The sequence below is a fragment of the Bubalus bubalis genome, chromosome 8, assembly GCF_019923935.1.
Source record: "Bubalus bubalis isolate 160015118507 breed Murrah chromosome 8, NDDB_SH_1, whole genome shotgun sequence".
Lineage (NCBI taxonomy): Eukaryota > Metazoa > Chordata > Mammalia > Artiodactyla > Bovidae > Bubalus > Bubalus bubalis.
The window spans coordinates 95,452,867-95,469,670 of record NC_059164.1 but is presented as its reverse complement, the minus strand read 5'-3'; the positions used below and the strand labels follow the sequence as shown (position 1 = coordinate 95,469,670).

The 16,804-nt window shown below is 47.4% G+C and overlaps 1 protein-coding gene across 3 annotated transcripts in view; it reads left to right on the top strand.

The window, feature by feature from the left end:
* PLXNA4 (plexin A4) overlaps positions 1-16,804 on the top strand; it is a 481,037-nt gene that overhangs the window by 304,816 nt on the left and 159,417 nt on the right. For all 3 annotated transcript variants that reach the window (XM_006047726.4, XM_025291543.3, XM_025291544.3), the window contains one exon: positions 5,557-5,688. In XM_006047726.4, coding sequence (XP_006047788.2) covers positions 5,557-5,688 — 132 coding nt within the window. The remainder of the gene's footprint in view (positions 1-5,556; positions 5,689-16,804) is intronic.

Genomic DNA, 16,804 nt, shown 5'->3' with positions numbered 1-16,804 from the left:
GGACTGGCATGCTGTGGTTCATGGGGTCACAAAGAGTTGGACACGACTGAGTGACTGAACTGAACCGAATCACTGCAATTCAGATAATTCACATATCCACCACCAAACGTGTGTGTGTGTGTGTGTGTGTGTGATGAGAACACTTAATATCTACCCTATTCATGAATTTCAAGTATGCAGTATTGTATTATTATTATAGTCACGTTATTGCACATCAGCTCTCTAGACCTTATTCATCTAATAACAAACTTTATATCCCTTGACCAACATGTGTGCATGCTAAGTTGCTTCAGTTGTGTCTGATCATTTGAAACTCTATGGACTGTAGTCTGCCAGGCTTCTCTGTCCATGGGATTCTCTAGGCAAGAATACTGGAGTGGGTAGCCATTCCCTTCTCCAGGGGATCTTCCTGATCCAGGGATCAAACCTGAGTCTCTTTTGTCTCCTGCATTGGCAGATGGGTTCTTTATGATCAGCACCACCTGGGAAGCCCATGCCTTGACCAACATCTCCCTGTTTTCCCCTCCCACTATTCTACTCTCTTCTTCTAAGAGTCTGACTATTTTAGATCCCACATATAAGCAACATTGTGCAATATTTTGTCATTCTGTGTTTATTTCAGTTTGCATAAATGTTCTCCAGTTTCACCGATGTCGTTGAAAATGGCCAAATTTCTATTTTAAGGCTGAATTACATATATATAATCACATTTTCTTAATCCATTCATCCCTTGATAGATATTTAGGTTGTTTTCATATCTTGGCTATTGTGAGCAATGCTGAAATGAACATGGGTGGGCAGACATCTCTTTGAGATACTGATTTTATTTCCTTTGGGTATATACCCAGGAGTGGAATTACTGGATCAAATGGCAGGTCTGTTTTTAATTTTTTGAGAAGCTACCTTACTGTTTTCCTCAGTGGCTATACCAGTTTACACACTACCCATAGTGTACAAGGCTTCCTTTTTCCATACTCTCACCACATCTGTCAGTAACTACTTACTGAGCACCAATCGTGCCTTGGGTCCTGTGCTAGGCATTGGGGCTGCAGCATTGGATACACCGAGCATGATCCCTGCCACTGTAAGACGTGACGACCCAGGTCTATTTGCTCAATTATAGCTCCTCCCCCACCCTCAGTTCCCACAGAGGAGGCACCGTCTTTCTGTAGCTCATTTCCATCATGGGCCTTCTGGCTATTCCAAAGAGCTTAGGATCAGCTGTAAATGTCCCTGCTCCCTGCTCCAGACCATTTATAAAAAATAGTAAATAAGACCAGTCACAACACTACTGCTTGGAGAGTGTCCCAGTTCCCATTTCTCCACGCAGAAATGTGTCTTTTTCTATCTCTAAGTTGGTTCTCTCTCCATGGCCAAACTGCCCAAAGTCCCATGGAGACTCATTATTTTTAAAACCTTTTCATGTGGAACCTTGTCAAAGGCTCAGGGAAAATCTAAATAGCTCAACTGCAAGTTCTGAGCTAGGAATCAGGAGACCTGGGTTCTAGTCCTGACTGGCATTAGTTTATCACCAAATTTTAGAAAAGGCCCCAAACAACCCCCATCTCAGTTTTTTCATTGATAAAAAGAGAATGATTATGCTGGCAGTCAACATCATAAAAATTTTACAGCCATCAGATGAGACAGTGTTATTTAAGAATAATATTCTCAGCAAGGTATAAAACAAAAATATAAGGGATCGTTATTTTGAAAATTTACAACAGCATCTTTTTCATTCATATGCATGATTCTTTCCCAAAAGGACTGTGGAAGATAGACATGGTTCCTCCAGCACTCCTGGGGTGATGCTTGTTTACCATTAACAACTTTCACTCCTAGAAGAGATGCAGGTTTATAGACCCAGTAGGACCTGACTCAACTTGTGTTGGTATACTATGTAAGTGCATTGAAGAGTGGACTCTGGAATTGGTCAGACTTCAGCAGGGGTCCAGGCCATGCTGATCACTACATGTGTGACCATGAACAAGGTATTAAAACCTCTCTGTGCCTTATTATTCCTGTAAATGGAATAATATTAAGGCTTCATGGAGTCGTGAGGTTTAAATGAGAAGATAAATACATGTAGAATGCCTTCCATCATGCCTGACACATAGCAGCCACTAAGTTGCTAGCAGTTCTTGTTGCTCAAGAGCCAGCAGCTAGTCCAGCCTACCTAAATTTGATGGCTGTCCATCAAACTGTCCATCATTCAGCACATCCCATCACAAACTCCTGTTATCCATGTCTTGTGTGAGACTCTTTCAGCAGACGGGTTGAATGGATGCTTTCCTTTCTGTTTCCTGAAACAAGTAATTGGGTGGGTTGATGTGAAGGGAATAACCACCTTTTCAATTACTGATTTCCTGCCGTGGAGGAGTGGGCAAGGTGGGTCCCATTGCCCCATGCCTTGCCTCTCCAGGCCGGGAAAAACTTGCCGCATTAGTGCTCCCTGGTCCACCTCTCTGTCCCTGCCCAGTTCTCCTAGTTTCTTCTGATGTCCACATCCAGCCCATCACCTCATCCTAAAGAGCAGGGAAGGTGGAGCCAAATGATAAAGACAGTCACTTAGGCACTGAATCCAATTTCCCTCAGGGATCGCAACACAGGGCACTGGAGGTGACTCCTTTCTGCCAGCATCCCCGAGGGGTGCCTGCTCCTGCTGGCAGCCTTAAGGGGCTGGAGACCAGCCAGGCTGCACAGGATCACTCTTGTGCTGCTGCTCCAAGGGTGATTCACAGCTGGGGAGGCAGCCTGGCTGGGCTGGAGGCCAAGGCCATCACCGCGCAGTCAGACTTGGGTGGTAATCCCAATTGGTTTTGCATGAGCTCCCATTTCATTCAGATTAAGGAAAGACCTGCTTGGGGTGGACATTTGGTGGCTTGGGGGTGGGGACAGAAGGAGGAGGGCTACTGGATTCCCAGGCATTTGGATTTTAACGGCTAAGCATGTCTCTTCTTAATTCCTTCACCAGTTTTTGTTTTTGTTTTCCCATTCTTGTTGTTGTTGTCCTGAGCTTAATGGGAAATCTGCAAAGAAGAGTTTGAACTTCATTCATTTCTTCATTTTAAAAATAAATATCTGTCAAGCACAAGTGTTTTAGCTTCAGAATTGGGAATAATTGATGAAAGCCTCTGGAATTTGTACATACTGGAGGCCCCTGCCTTTGGTGGTATCCCCAGAAAGTAAACGTGAGCCTCATCAAGGAACAGTGTCCCTCATGTAACCGGAGTGGTAGGAAAAATACGGATTCCTGGGTCAGACTGGATCCTCATTCATTTGTCAGATTTGATAGCTCAGGGCAGTTATTTAATGCACTGTGTCCCATTTTCCCCATCTATTCTATCAGAACATATCATTAGATACTGCAGAAAACCTTTGTGTTACTTTAACAATAAGGAAATATCCTGAGTAGCTAGAAAGGCCTGGACACATGATAGCCTTCGGGGCTATTTTGATTCAGCGGCTCAGGGACATCACCAAAAACCAATGCTTTCATCCCTGTCCCTGACCTTCCCTGGCTCCAGCCCCCTACCCTCTTCTTATAACAAGAGGGTTGCCAATAGTTCTGGGAGCTACCTGATCTTATGAAGTGTGAGGGGAGGTGCTTTCTCCCCCTGTCACAAGACATAGTCCTTGCTTCACTCTAATTGCAAGTGTTGAATGGTTTGGGTCTGCTTTCTCTCCACCGCTGTGGCCAGAGAGTGAGATTAAACCAATTTGTTTCTGCCCAACAAAGACCAGCCCAGGAAGCAGGGGGTGGGTCCAGTCCCACCTAAAAGGTGAGAGAGGTTGGAATGGATCCTGGAGGGGCCATGCAAGCCAGGACAAAAAAAGCTCTTGAGAAGATTATATCAATAAGGAATCACGTGTAAAATCATCTCCCAGTACCTGATGTCTAGGAAGGGCTGAAAAGTTGTGCTTAAGAGGAAGACAAGCAAAAAGGCTAGCACAAACCCCAAATCCAATACATATGTCACACACCACCCTGGTGTCAGAGTTCAGTGAATTTAACAGAAAGGAGAGACAGCAGACTTTTGGATGAATTGATGTTATCAGATGGCATTAATATGGTGTTCTTTCTGTAACTTAATTCCTCTGAATAGCTCTGCCATTCTCCTTGAGCTCATAAAAGGTTAAGAATTACCTATTAAAATTAAAAATGAATATATAATGGGAATATTATTTTTGGAATAATTTTCTAATAATTTGGAATATTATATTTTTTCTCTATAGTTTGTTTCTCTAGTTTCTCTAGTTTGTTATTGAAATTTCTAAAATTACACCACATTATCTTATAGAGACTTGTACAAATGGCAACTAATCAAGTTTGGTGATCTAGCTATCGCTTCTCCCCATCTACCTCTGGCATTCTCCTCACTTTCCCACATTCTTACATGGATGGTAATGTTTTGATCCCAACTTATGTGGATGGAAATATTAGTGCTCATCAATAGTCATGGCAAATCTATGAGCCCAGACTGGTGATGATCCTGAAGACCTGGGCCAGCACCTTGAATCAGGGAGTGGGTGGCATTGGGAAAGTCCTATCTTTTCTAGACTAGTCCTCAGCCTTGGGGAATGTGGACAAAAGTCTTTCCTCATGGTCTTCACATTGTTCCAACAGTTCTAGGAAGGACTGTTAGATGGCCCAGAGATGACCTAGTCTGTTAAGTGTTCTTGGAAGACTGAGAATGACTCATGCCCAAAACACGTTTTCCTGGAATGCCCACATGCCCTTCACTGGAGACATAAATAGAAACTCTAGGGTATTTGGGGACCCTACATCTATTCCAGAATCTGAAGCATAAGCCAGTGGGTCCATAGACAGAACAAGTCCACCTGGTGTGAATCTTCTGGGGTTCTGGCTTCTCCTTGAAGGGCAGCAGTGATCCTGGCTGCCAGTTTCAAAGAATCAGCCCATATCTTTACATCCAAATTTGTTCTGCTAACAAATGTAGCTAATGATACTGCCTTTCTGTTGTAGGATGATGCTGTGATCTGAAGCAGCATCAGTTTTCCCATTTGCCTCATCCCCAGATTCCTCTTCCCCCATATCAGCCCCACCCTCTTGTCCAAAGATACACAAGCAAGGCGTCAAAGTTGTGAGCCTAAGGCATAGTGAGCCAGCGAGAAGAACACCAGGTTCTGAGTGCAGCCTGGTTTCGCCTCCCCGCGCCCCCCACTATCTCCACCCCGTCTAGGCCATTCCCCTTGAGAGGCTCCTGCTGGGCATGCGCCGCTCTTTTGTCTTTCCTGATAGTTCAGTTGGTAAAGACTCCACCTGCAATGCGGGAGACCTGGGTTTGATCCCTGGGTTGGGAAGAGCCCCTGGAGAAGGGAAAAGCTACCCAGTCCATTATTCTGGTCTGGAGAATTCCACTGGACGAGTCCATGGGATCACAAAGAGTCGGACACAACTGAGCGACTTTCACTTCACTTAACTGGGCTCACCGCCCCTCCCTTGCCCATGGGGAGGGAAGCTCCGGCTGAGGCTGGACATACTGCGGCTCAGGATCTGAACTCACATCTGAACTCTCTTCTTCCTCTCATCCACAGATCCGGGTAGACGGGCCCAGGGGCAACGCCCTGCAGTATGAGACGGTGCAGGTGGTGGAGCCCGGCCCCGTGCTCCGGGACATGGCCTTCTCCAAGGACCGTGAGCAGCTCTACATCATGTCGGAAAGGCAGGTAAGGCTCTCTGCGCTCTGCCAGACATTCATCTTGCCGCTAAAGACTAGCCTGTGGCTCCGTGGACACCTACAGGAGGCTGGCTGCAGAGAGGGGGTTTGATTTATTGGGCTCAGTGTGTATCCTTTCTGTTCTGCTGCCTGGGGACGGAGGCTGAGTGCACCTGAAACAGGGAATGAAATCGTTCAAATATCAAAATATCCATGAGTCAGAGACAAATCCACTGACTTCAGAGTGATGGTGTGTATAGGGGCAGGGCCAACACTTGCCCTCTTTTGAAGAAACACGGTACGGATGCTCAAGTTTCTGGTCTAGATTTTTCTACACACTGTATAATCTGCTGCCAAGGTCACTGTCATGGACCCTGAAGTTCTATGGTGGGCAAGGATTTGTCACCCCCCCAAAAAATAGTTGCAGGCAGATCATGAAAGAGTCAGATGGATGGAGATTCTGAAAAGGTCTATGTGTGTGAAATGAGATGCTGTGGCATGTGTCCTGAGCCTTTGTGTGATAAGATGCATGGCATCACCGATGCAACAGATGAACTTGGGCAAACTCTGGGAGATGGTAAGGGACAGGGAGGCCTGGCATGCTGCAGTCCACGGGGTCACAAAGAGTCAGACATGACTGGGTGATTGAATAACAGCAGCAAGAACTCTAACATGAAACCTCCAGCAAATTCCATGAGGCCATGCCAGGCAGAACAAATATGGTGTGGGGATGGCTATTAGCTGAGGTGGAGTAGGAAATGGCAGAGCTGGAGTTACTTCTGGAACTCAGCTGAGAACTCAGTTCTTCAGGGGTCCCTGAGCTTAGATCGGGACTCATAAGTTTGCAGCAGGCAGAGGAATCAATTTTCCTTTGGAAATCTGGTCCACTTAAGGGTATGTCCTGTGGTACCCTAATTCAGAGAGTGTTCCACCCTGCAAGAAATGCCCCATCCCAAGCGTGGCTTTGTACTGCCATACCTCCATTGCCTCTCTGGAGGATGGGTCATCCTGGGAGCTGTCCTCCCAGCCCATGAATATGTATACATTAGCTCCGAGCAGCCAAGGCAGATTCCTCATCTTATTCATCTTCATTAGCGAGGCCTGGACTCCCCAGAGGACCTTGCTGACAGAGTCTAGATTGTTCCCTCTCTGCATAGTGGGGGAGATAAATACCACATTATGCCACCCACAGGGCTTGTGCATTATGCCTTGGGAGCCCACAGCAGCTCCACCCTCCCCCAGAGCTCGATGACATCTTCGCGGGGTGTGAGACCCCCCCCATTCAGCCACACTGGGACTCATTGTGGTGTCCTGGTTGAGGCTGCCATGGCCGGGGAATGGCCTGAGGTGGGGCTGAGCGGGGAGCCTTTTATCCCAGGAGTCAGGACCCGTATGAAGCTGCTCCTTTGCTTTCATTCCTTATTCCCTTCTGGTGGGGTCTACACTCTCCCTCCCTGCGTAACTCCAAGGCCCTGGATGCTGAGAGGAAGTAGCTTTCCTCTGTGGAATGAATCTTTCAGAAAAGACCCAAGACCTCTACAGGTGTTGAATGCTTCAGGATTTCTTACATGACCTGAAAGCCAAGGTTTCTGAACCTGAGACTTAAAGACTTCCAAAGAAGAAAATACAAAAGCTGCGTGGAGCCCCCTCTGATATGTGCCTTGGGATTTGAGCTTCTTGACCTCAGCTGTCCTGCTTCCCTGAGGGCACAGTTAGTGGTCAGCACCCATTCAGGCTTGACCTGCAAGGCCTGCTGGGAGTGCTGGATTATGGGCACTTTGGGAAGAAGGCAGGAGTAGATGGAGTCAAGGCCTTCATCCATCATGGTGCTGCTTTTCATGGGGAAGGGGTGGCTGCCACCCAAATCATAGCTCCAAGGCCCTGATATCTGAGCCAACAATCCACTGGGGTTGCAGATTCTCAGTGGGGAGTGGTAAGGTAGCAAGATGGGTAAATAACCAGGCCTTGTTTTCAGGATATCTGATCATAAACCATGGTCCTGCCATTTGCTAACTCTGATCTCAGGAGCTGTTAAGCTTTGTAAGCTTCCTTGTTCTCAGCTGGCACATGGAGGTAATGATAAAATCCAGTAGTGTGGTTCCATGGATCAAATGATGTCATGCATGTAATCAGCATGAATCAAGCCTGGCAGAGTAAGGACTCGATAAGTAGAGGCTCTTATTCTTACAACATTGCACCAGGAGTGTGTGGAACTGGCTGCGTGTGGAGTTGGGCATCAAGGCTCTGGGTGATCTGTGAAGGGTGGAGCACAGGTCAAGGTCAAGGCAGGCCCCTGAGCAGGGATCCAGTGCTAGTGGAGAGCAAATCAAGAACCCACAACCTGCGGCTCTGATGGGACATGAGCAGCCTGGTAAATACAGCTGGAGATATAGCAGGCCCCAGGGCATCAAGTGAGTGAGTCATGAAGGATTGGAACACTTTGCAGGCTGGGACTGCAGGCTTGGGGTATGGGCTGATGACACTGAGGTCGGCTCTGCCTAAAATGTGCCTCAGTTTCTCATCTGGCTAATATTCTATTGTCCCTTATAGCTTAGCTCTTTTGCCACATTCTCCACAGAGCTGTTCCTGACCCGGGATTTACACCTCTATGGTAGCTCTTCTCTGACTGAGTCGTGATGACTTTCTTATTTATCTATTTTTAATTGAAGGATAATTACCTTAACGAATTGAAAGCTAAAGCCATATGATCATCTCAATAGATGCAGAGAAAGTTTTGGACAAAATTCAATATCCATTTATGATTTAAAAAAAAAAAAAAAAAAAGAACATCCAGAAAATAGGCATAGAAGGAACATAGCTCAAAGTGATGACTTTGATTTTTCCCTCCTACCAGACTGTCAGCAGATGGAGGACAGTTCTTTGTCTTCTTCATCTGTCTAAACCTCGACTTTAAACCCTTTATAGTTATTCTGATGAATGAATGAATGAACCCCCTGTGTCTTCACTGAGCCAGAGTTAGAAAAGAGAAGGACTGATACAAATGATTTATTGCTTATCTTAATTCCTAAGTTTGAACTTAGATAATTAATAAAAAGACTACACTTTTGATAAAGGAAACACCTCCCGCCCCAAACTTCAGTCCCGTTTATCACTGCCATGACTTCTGCCCTGTTCTGAACTTTTTTTTTCTTTGTGTTTTCTCTTATATAAAGTTGCTGGTTAAACTTAAATAGCCTACTTTATCTCTTAAAGTAATAATATCATACATCTCATGTGCTAGTCATACGTAATATTCCTAACTGTGATATTGTGATTTAAAATAAGGAAAACATACTTGGTCTCCACCCTATTTATGGTACAGAATTACCACAATCTTTGGAATTTCCCGAGTGATGAGAGTAATGGAGCTACTATTACAATTATTTGCAAGCTGAATAATTCCATAGCCAGATGTTGTTTCTGTTGTTATGGATAGCTGAGTTCCCCTTTGTTTCTTGTCCAGCAAGGGCCGCCTTCCATGTACACTTTCTGGGAGTGGGTGAGTGCGCCCTGCTAGGTATCAGCGTCATTTTGTCAAGGTCTGCCTGTCTCCTGCTGGGCTATATTATGTGTCTGTCTCTTTCCTTTCTTCTGCATGACTCTGGGTATCTCCCTAGGGGGTGTGCGTGTGCATACACACACCTTCCCCTGTGTCTGACTCTCTGTGTCTCCGTCAGTCTGTGTGAATGTATATGGTATATTTACTGCAACTGCTGCACTCCCCAGGGAACGTCTATATACACTGAAACCAGGGCGGTAAAAACCTGCCAAACTGATGGGAGGGAAGTGAGAAGAAGTGTCAGTGAGGCAGACGCACGAAGAGATGAGGTGGCAGAGCTGGTGGCTGTCCTCAGGTACCCAGGAGCGACCCCTACAGGGAGGAGAAGCAGCTATTATCCCCACCAGGAAAGTGTCTTCCTTGATAGCCTCAGAGCAAGTGGCAGATTTCTCAGTAAATTTCAGCATCCCTGCCAGCCATACTCCATCTCTCTCCTGCCTGAGAGCCGGGGGCCTTGAACACATGTTTCTGCTCATGAGATACACTTTCAGTTGTGTTTGGGCCAAAGCTGTCTCTCACGGAGCTCTTTGTTTTACTGACTCCTGTTGACAGTGGGTCAGCTTCAGGTGCCTGGGCACATCACAGCCTGTCCCTCTCATAAGCCAGTGGCACTCTAGTCCTAGCTGTACTAGGATACGGGCCAGGATACGGATGCCTGCAGGAGCTGAGGAGGTGGGTCCCACCTGTGGTTGGAGTTACCTAGGAAAGCAGGGCCAGGCAGGGGTCCACCATAATCTGGTCCACTTGGCTCCATCATAATCCGGTAGGGAAGCAGCGAAGGCCATCTTGCTTTGTGATGAATCACCCAGACCTGATTCATTTGTTCACTCAACAGATTCATTCAACTAGGCAATTACTATGTGCTGAACACGAGCTCAAGCACTGGGGATTCAAAAGTGAAGAAGCATAAATATCCTTGGCTTTAGGAGCTTGTGGTTTCAGCAAGAGGAAACAGTCAAGAAGAATCAACCTGCTAAAAAGTCCTATAGTAGATTATCAGGTAATACATGCCATGGAGCAGGATAAGGGAATTCGGGAGGGCTGGTCAGGGTGAAAGTCTTGAAATTTAAAAAGCACAGTGATCAGAGAAGGCTTCCCAGAGAGCAAAGACATCAAAGTGAAGGGGCCTGTGGAGGACCCCTGTCCCCTTCTGTGTTTTCTGTATTTCTGTTCAAGCTCTTTGCCTGGGATTGTGAAACAGAGATGGTGAAGAACGCGCGGTGGGAGAGAGGGCTTTGGGGAAAGGATGCTTTGTAAATGATTTGTACCATGTTGTGAGTTTCAGAAGGAAGCTCAGTTCAGGGAAAGGTGATACTGGGGTTCAAGGCTCACACCCCTTGGCACTTGCACCCTCTCTGGGTAGTACTTCTGCCGAGGACCCTCTGTGTGATAAGCAGACCATTATTGCCCCTCTGTGCCTCAGTGTCCCTTCCTGCCCCCACCTGCCTCCCGGGATGTTCTGAGACTAGCCGGCATGAAGTCTGACAAGCTCAGAGGTCCATGGATCTTGGTCTCATACAAGTGGAGTCCTGGGGTCCAAGGTGATGGCTCCTGTAAGAATGATTTCCCTCCCTGGTGCTGGGTCCCCAGGCACGTGTCATTCCTCCCACCCCCGCAGGGCCGAGCTGTCTGCTCCAGTTTGCATTTGAATGGCTGACACTCTGACGAGGCCATTTGAACATTTGCTCCCTGCACCCAGACAGGGCTGTTCCCAGTAGCTCCTGGGAGAGCGGGCTTGAAGTGCAGGCCTGAGAGCAAGCGACTGCCTGTGAGCCACCGCAGGCATTGGCAAAAAGAGAAGAGCTGTTGCCCTGTTTCCCCCAGTTTCACTCAGGTGGAAGCCTTCCCACTCGTTTGGAGCTGTTCCCAAAGGATCCTGGGCAGCATGACTGAGATGTTTCACTTCTCCCTTCCTTCTAATAAAGGCAGAACCTGGACTTCCCTGGTGGTCCTGTGGTTAAGAGTTCTCCTGCTAATGCAGAAGATACGGGTTCAATCCTTGGTCCAGGAAGATCCCACATGCCACGGGAAAACTAAGCCTGTGCACCACAGCTACTGAAGCCCACCTGCCCTAGAGCCCATGTTCAGCCCTAAGAGAAGCCATTGCGATGACAAGCCCGTGCACCGCAACTGGAGAGTAGCCCCAGCTCACAGCACCTAGAGAAAGCTTGCGCACAGCAACGAAAACCCAAAATCAGCCCCAAATCAATCGATTCATTAATTTTGAAAACATGGCAGAACCACTCCCTGGGAGGGACCTGGGCAGGGGAGATGACTTCCTGCTCCAGGTTCAACACTCCCGTGCTGGTAGCTGAATTCTCCATTGCACCATAAAACCTTAGGACTGGAAAAGGCCTCAAGGCTTCTCAGGCCCAGCTCTCTCCTGCTGCCTTTGCCTCTATGATTCATGAGCAGACTGAAGCCCAGAGAGGTAAACAGCTTGTTTAGAGTCACACAGCAGGTTGGCAGAGGAGCCAAGTTAGAATGCAGCTCAGCTCCTACTGCAAGGTCTGCTCCAGAACCCCCTTCCAACGAGGACCATGGAGCTCTCGAAGGGGGCGAGAGTCCTCTTCATCTCCTAGTCTTCCCAGCAGGACAGTTCTGTATCCCAATCCTTGGCCACCAAAACAAGCTTTTGAAATCGAAAAGGCTTGCTGGGGTGGGGTGAGGTGATTGGGATGCTGCGGGTGATGATAAGAACTCAGAACCAGGACTTCTCTGGTGGTCCAGTGACTAAGACTTTGCTCTCCCAATGCAAGAGCCTTGGGTTCGATCCCTGGTCGGGGAACCAGATCCCACGTGCTATAACTAAAGATGTCACATGCTGCAACTAAGACCTGGTGGAGCCAAATAAATAAACAAATAAAAATAAAAGAACTCAGAACCCCCCCACTGCCACGTGAAGAAGGGCCCTTGGTTTATTCTCCCAGTCCAGTGCACATTGGGACAAGAACCCCTTTCTATTCTAGAACATCCTGGGGGTACACAGAGCTCTAGACACAGCCAGGACACCCCATAAGGGGAGTGGGCAGCAAAGCACCCTAACCCCACACTCCTTTTCCAACAGACTTGCATCTGAGGGGGACACTCATAGAAAGTGTAAAACCCTCTAACATCTGAATAGGGTCGAATTCAGCAGCCTCCGTGAGAGGAAAAGAATGACGGTGACCTGGCATCTGTTAGACAATCATGGGGGTGACTGGCAAGCAGAAATGTGTGCAAGATAGAGATGCTGGGATGATAAGGAATAGGCCATGTAGATGGGGCTTCACCCTGACCCTCAGAGCTCATCTGCTCTGCTCCCCAGAGCAAGTCACTCAAGCAGAGTTTGTGCTTCAGTGTCTTCATGCAGAAAGCACAAATGATAATAACCAGCTTTCAGGGCTTTTAGGACTAAAGGTAATACACGTAAAGTGTCGGGCGTGGGTGGTATCACTATTGTTATTACTATTATTACTAATACTCTTAGAAACACCCAGACGAACCACTTAACCTTTGGTGGCTAAAAGCTAGTTCACCTTCAGCCACCAGCCCCCCTACAATCTCCGGGCACCCCCAATACCTTTTAGAATCCCCCAGAAAAGCCTGAGCACCCCCTCTTCACATCTGTTAGCACCAGGAGACTGAGGGCTGGGGGCCTGGGGTCTCCCATCCCAATCAGACAGCTGCATCCCTGCAGAGAGCTAGGCGGGGTTATCTTCATAGCTGCTTCTGCTTGTACATGCATGCCAAGTCACTTCAGCTGTATATGACTCTTTGTGGCCCCATGGACTGTAGCCTGCCAGGCTTCTCTGTCCATGGGATTCTCCAGGCAAGAATACTGGAGTGGGTGGCCATTTCCTCCTCCAGGGGATCTTCCCAACCCAGGGATTGAACCCTCACTTCTTATGTCTCCTGCACTGGCAGGCAGGTTCTTTACCACTAGCGCCACCTGGGAAGCCCCAGGGAAGGCATTTAGTTTGAGTCCAGCCCCACAGAACTTGACATCATCACAGACTGGGCATCTGAATAGCTTCTGGCTCCTCACCTGTCAGGACCTCTAGAGCAGACAGGAAAATGGTTTGTTCTCCTTCTCTGTGCCCCGAACTAAAGAAGAGCTAGTACTAAAGGGAGGGCAGGGGTGGGCAGAGAGGGGGCGGAGTGGGAGGAAAGACAGGAAACCTGAGGGCCAGGTGATTAGGCGAACGCCCGGCAGCCCTCTGATCCTGAACTCCACTCCGCATCTGTCTCCAGCACTTGGTCTGACAATCAGATCCTCTCTCCGCTCGGTACCAGGGTCTTCGTTATTTCAGGGCACTTGAAGTGCTGTTGTTAAGGCAACGGCCTGTAACATCCCACTCAGCAGCACTGCGGAGACTCCCCAGTATGGGCAGACAGGGCCAGGGGCTGCATCTCTGCCACCTTTCAGGTATCTCCCCATGTGTGTTTATTGAGTGCCTACTGTATGCACAGTGCAGGGCCAGGCACTGTGCAGAATAGAGAAAAGCAGAGCAAAAGATGTTCTGGAAGCTCTGTGGGAGTGAGATGAGTGCAAACTCCAGCCTACAGGGTGCTGAAAAGAAAGGGGTCCAACTGCTGGGGTTGCCCTAGAACCACAGCGTGTGTGCTAAGTCGTTTCAGTCATATCCAGCTCTTTGTGACCCCGTGGACTGTAGCCCACCAGGCTCCTCTGTCCATGGGATTCTCCAGGCAAAATCACTGGAGTGGGTTGCCATGCCCTCCTCCAGGGGATCTTCCTGACACAGGGATCAAACCTGCACCTCTTATGTCTCCTGCATTGGCAGGTGAGTTCTTTACCACTAGCACCACCTCGGAAGCCCTGTGCATTTGGGGTCCTGGAGAAGGTGGATATTAGCCCGAAGGGCACACTCTCGTTGCAGCTTAGGTGGGTATTGCGAGGACTCTGATCTATAGACAGAGCTCAGGGTATGTGTCCCAAGAAAGCCTCAACTCCACAAGTACCCCATCCCCTAACCCAGGATGGGTGCAGACAGAAACCATCTCCCACAATCCCACCCCTCTCCCCTTCCTTCATGGATGGTGTCTGAACGGAAGTGGTTAAGTGCAGTGAGAACTGATCTGAGTTGTGCTTGAAGTTCTGCAGAAAAAGAGAAATACTGGATCCTTAAGTGAGTTGTGTGCTCAGTTTGAATATTGATGAGAAGTTTTCGAAAGTAAATAGACGTGTGTTAATTATTGTTCGAGAGGACTGGTTGGCACATTAGTGGTGTCACATGACTTTGCTAAACACAATATAGGTATAAAAGTAGAAATTACAAATAGTAGAATTATATCTGATCTGTCTTGTAATTGCCTTTCAAGTATTACATGGAGACAATGGAGACATGAATTTGAAACTGACTCAGAGACGATGCAATCGTTTCATGGGAATGTATGATGGTTGAGGAAGAGACTGTCTGGATATTTAAAGAAAGTTGTGCAAAACAATGGAGTAGAGAAATAGGTATTTCGTCCTCAGACAGGGTTCAGTGCTGGTGTGGAAGGCATTCTAGTACGTTCTGGGTAACTTGAGGGTGTCCACAGCATGAGGCAGAACCACCAGTCCTGATTTCTGGTCTTGGCTCTGCCACTTTCTACCTATATTACTTTGAGCAAATTATTTAACCTCTGGGTATTTCATTTTTCTCAGCAGTAGCACAGGGATGGGCTAGTGCCCACTGACTGAGTGGTTACAATGAATAAATTAGATAATATATATAACTCCTTGTACAGGGCCTGGCACTTAACTAGGGCTCAACAACTCTTAGCTTTCATCTTTATTATTAATATTTTCTATTAGAAGGGTGCCTATATTTTATTGAAATAAGTTCCACCTATAATATTTTTACTTCCCTCATTCATACGCTCACTCTTGTCTTCTCCAGGACCTGTGAGGCCCATTTTTTGGTGCCTACAATGGCAGAGAGAAAACCAAGGCAGCCTCCATGGGCCACCCTTCCCACGTCAGCTCTGGCTCCTAGCCTGAGTCCAAGGCACTGAGGCTGCACAGGTGGCCCATTCGTGCACAGCTCGCTTCCTTGAGATCTCACCTTGGAAGGGGGTCACCACTCACATCTGTGGGTCCCTCAAGGTAGGAGGAGAGACCCCTCAAGGGAAATCCTACTTCCCTGCAGCCCCCTTTAGTCCACATGACTTGGCGATAAACGCTCACTCTCGTTAAGACAAGGGAGTCTCAGGAGACTAGCAGTACACACGTGAAGTGTGACACACACAGGTTCTCCCACATGTCCCTGCCTCGGTGCCACTTTAAACATCAGCTAGTCCAGGGTTCCCCAGATTTCATCCTCAGCCAAAGTTTTACAGGATATTAAAAAATAAAAACAAGCCTTCTTTGGTCTAATAACATTTGGAGTATTCTTGCCTGGGAAATCCCATGGACAGAGAAGCCTGGTGGGCTATACAACCCATGACATCACAAAAGAGTTGGACATGACTTAATAACTAAACAGCAATGAGTAAGCAGATATCTTGAGTGTAGCATTTCTTAGAGCATCAGTGTGCTAAATCTCCAAGCTAGGGGAGCGCTGGCAAATTTAGGACGTCGTGTCTCCCAGACTCCTTTGACCACAAGATTCACTTTACCACGAGCACTCAGGCTGGAACTTTCACTGGGAAAGACTTCATTTTTATCTTTTCTCAGCTTTTCCAGGTTTTGCTCAAGCTGTTTGCCTGGCTCTAGGCCTGGCACTGGTCTCATCTTCTGCACTGTTTCATTCCTAGGCACAGACTGGATTCTTGGTCTTCACTTTTCTGAGTTTGGGAAAGTAGAGTTCTTTTGATCTGAGCCTTAAAATCACAGCTAGACTTCGGGGCTAAGATTCTCTCCTTCCAGTTCACTGCCCCCCACTGCCCCCTGGACTCTCTCTGCTCATAAGGACTCCCAGGACCATCTCTCCTCCATCCTAGGTTCCTTCTGCCCTCTTCAACTCCAAACTTAGCCCCAGCCTTAATCCTCAATTCATTGTTCTCTGAAAGTCACCAATTTTATTAAAATTATTAACGTTCTGCCTCTTGCCTACTGTCACCATTCAGATGTATACTGTTCTCACCTGAGATTCATAGATTATACCACTTTGTATCTTTTCAGATGGTTCCTAATGTAGGAGCCATTGTTCTCAGATCTTTATTAGTCCGTCTTCAATAATTCAATAATGCTGATAACCTGCTATTCCTCAATTCACAATGATTTAGAAGAGACAATTCACTTAAGTATGGGGGCTTCCCTGGTGGCTCAGATGGTGAAGAATCTGCTTGCAATGCAAGAGACCAGGGTTCAATCCCTGGGTCAGGAAGATTCCCTGGAGAAGGGAATGGCAACCCACTCCGGTATTCTCACCTGGAGAATTCCATGGACAGAGGAGCCTCGTGGACTACAGTCCATAGGATCACAGAATTGGACACAACTGAGTAACTAATGCTTGCTCCAGAACACCAAAGACCAAACTCTCAACATGTGGTACCCTTTTTTTTTCCCTTTATTGTAGTGGTCTTAAAGTATACTTTGATGCTACATGGTGCTAAGAATGGTCAGATGGTGCAAGGGAAG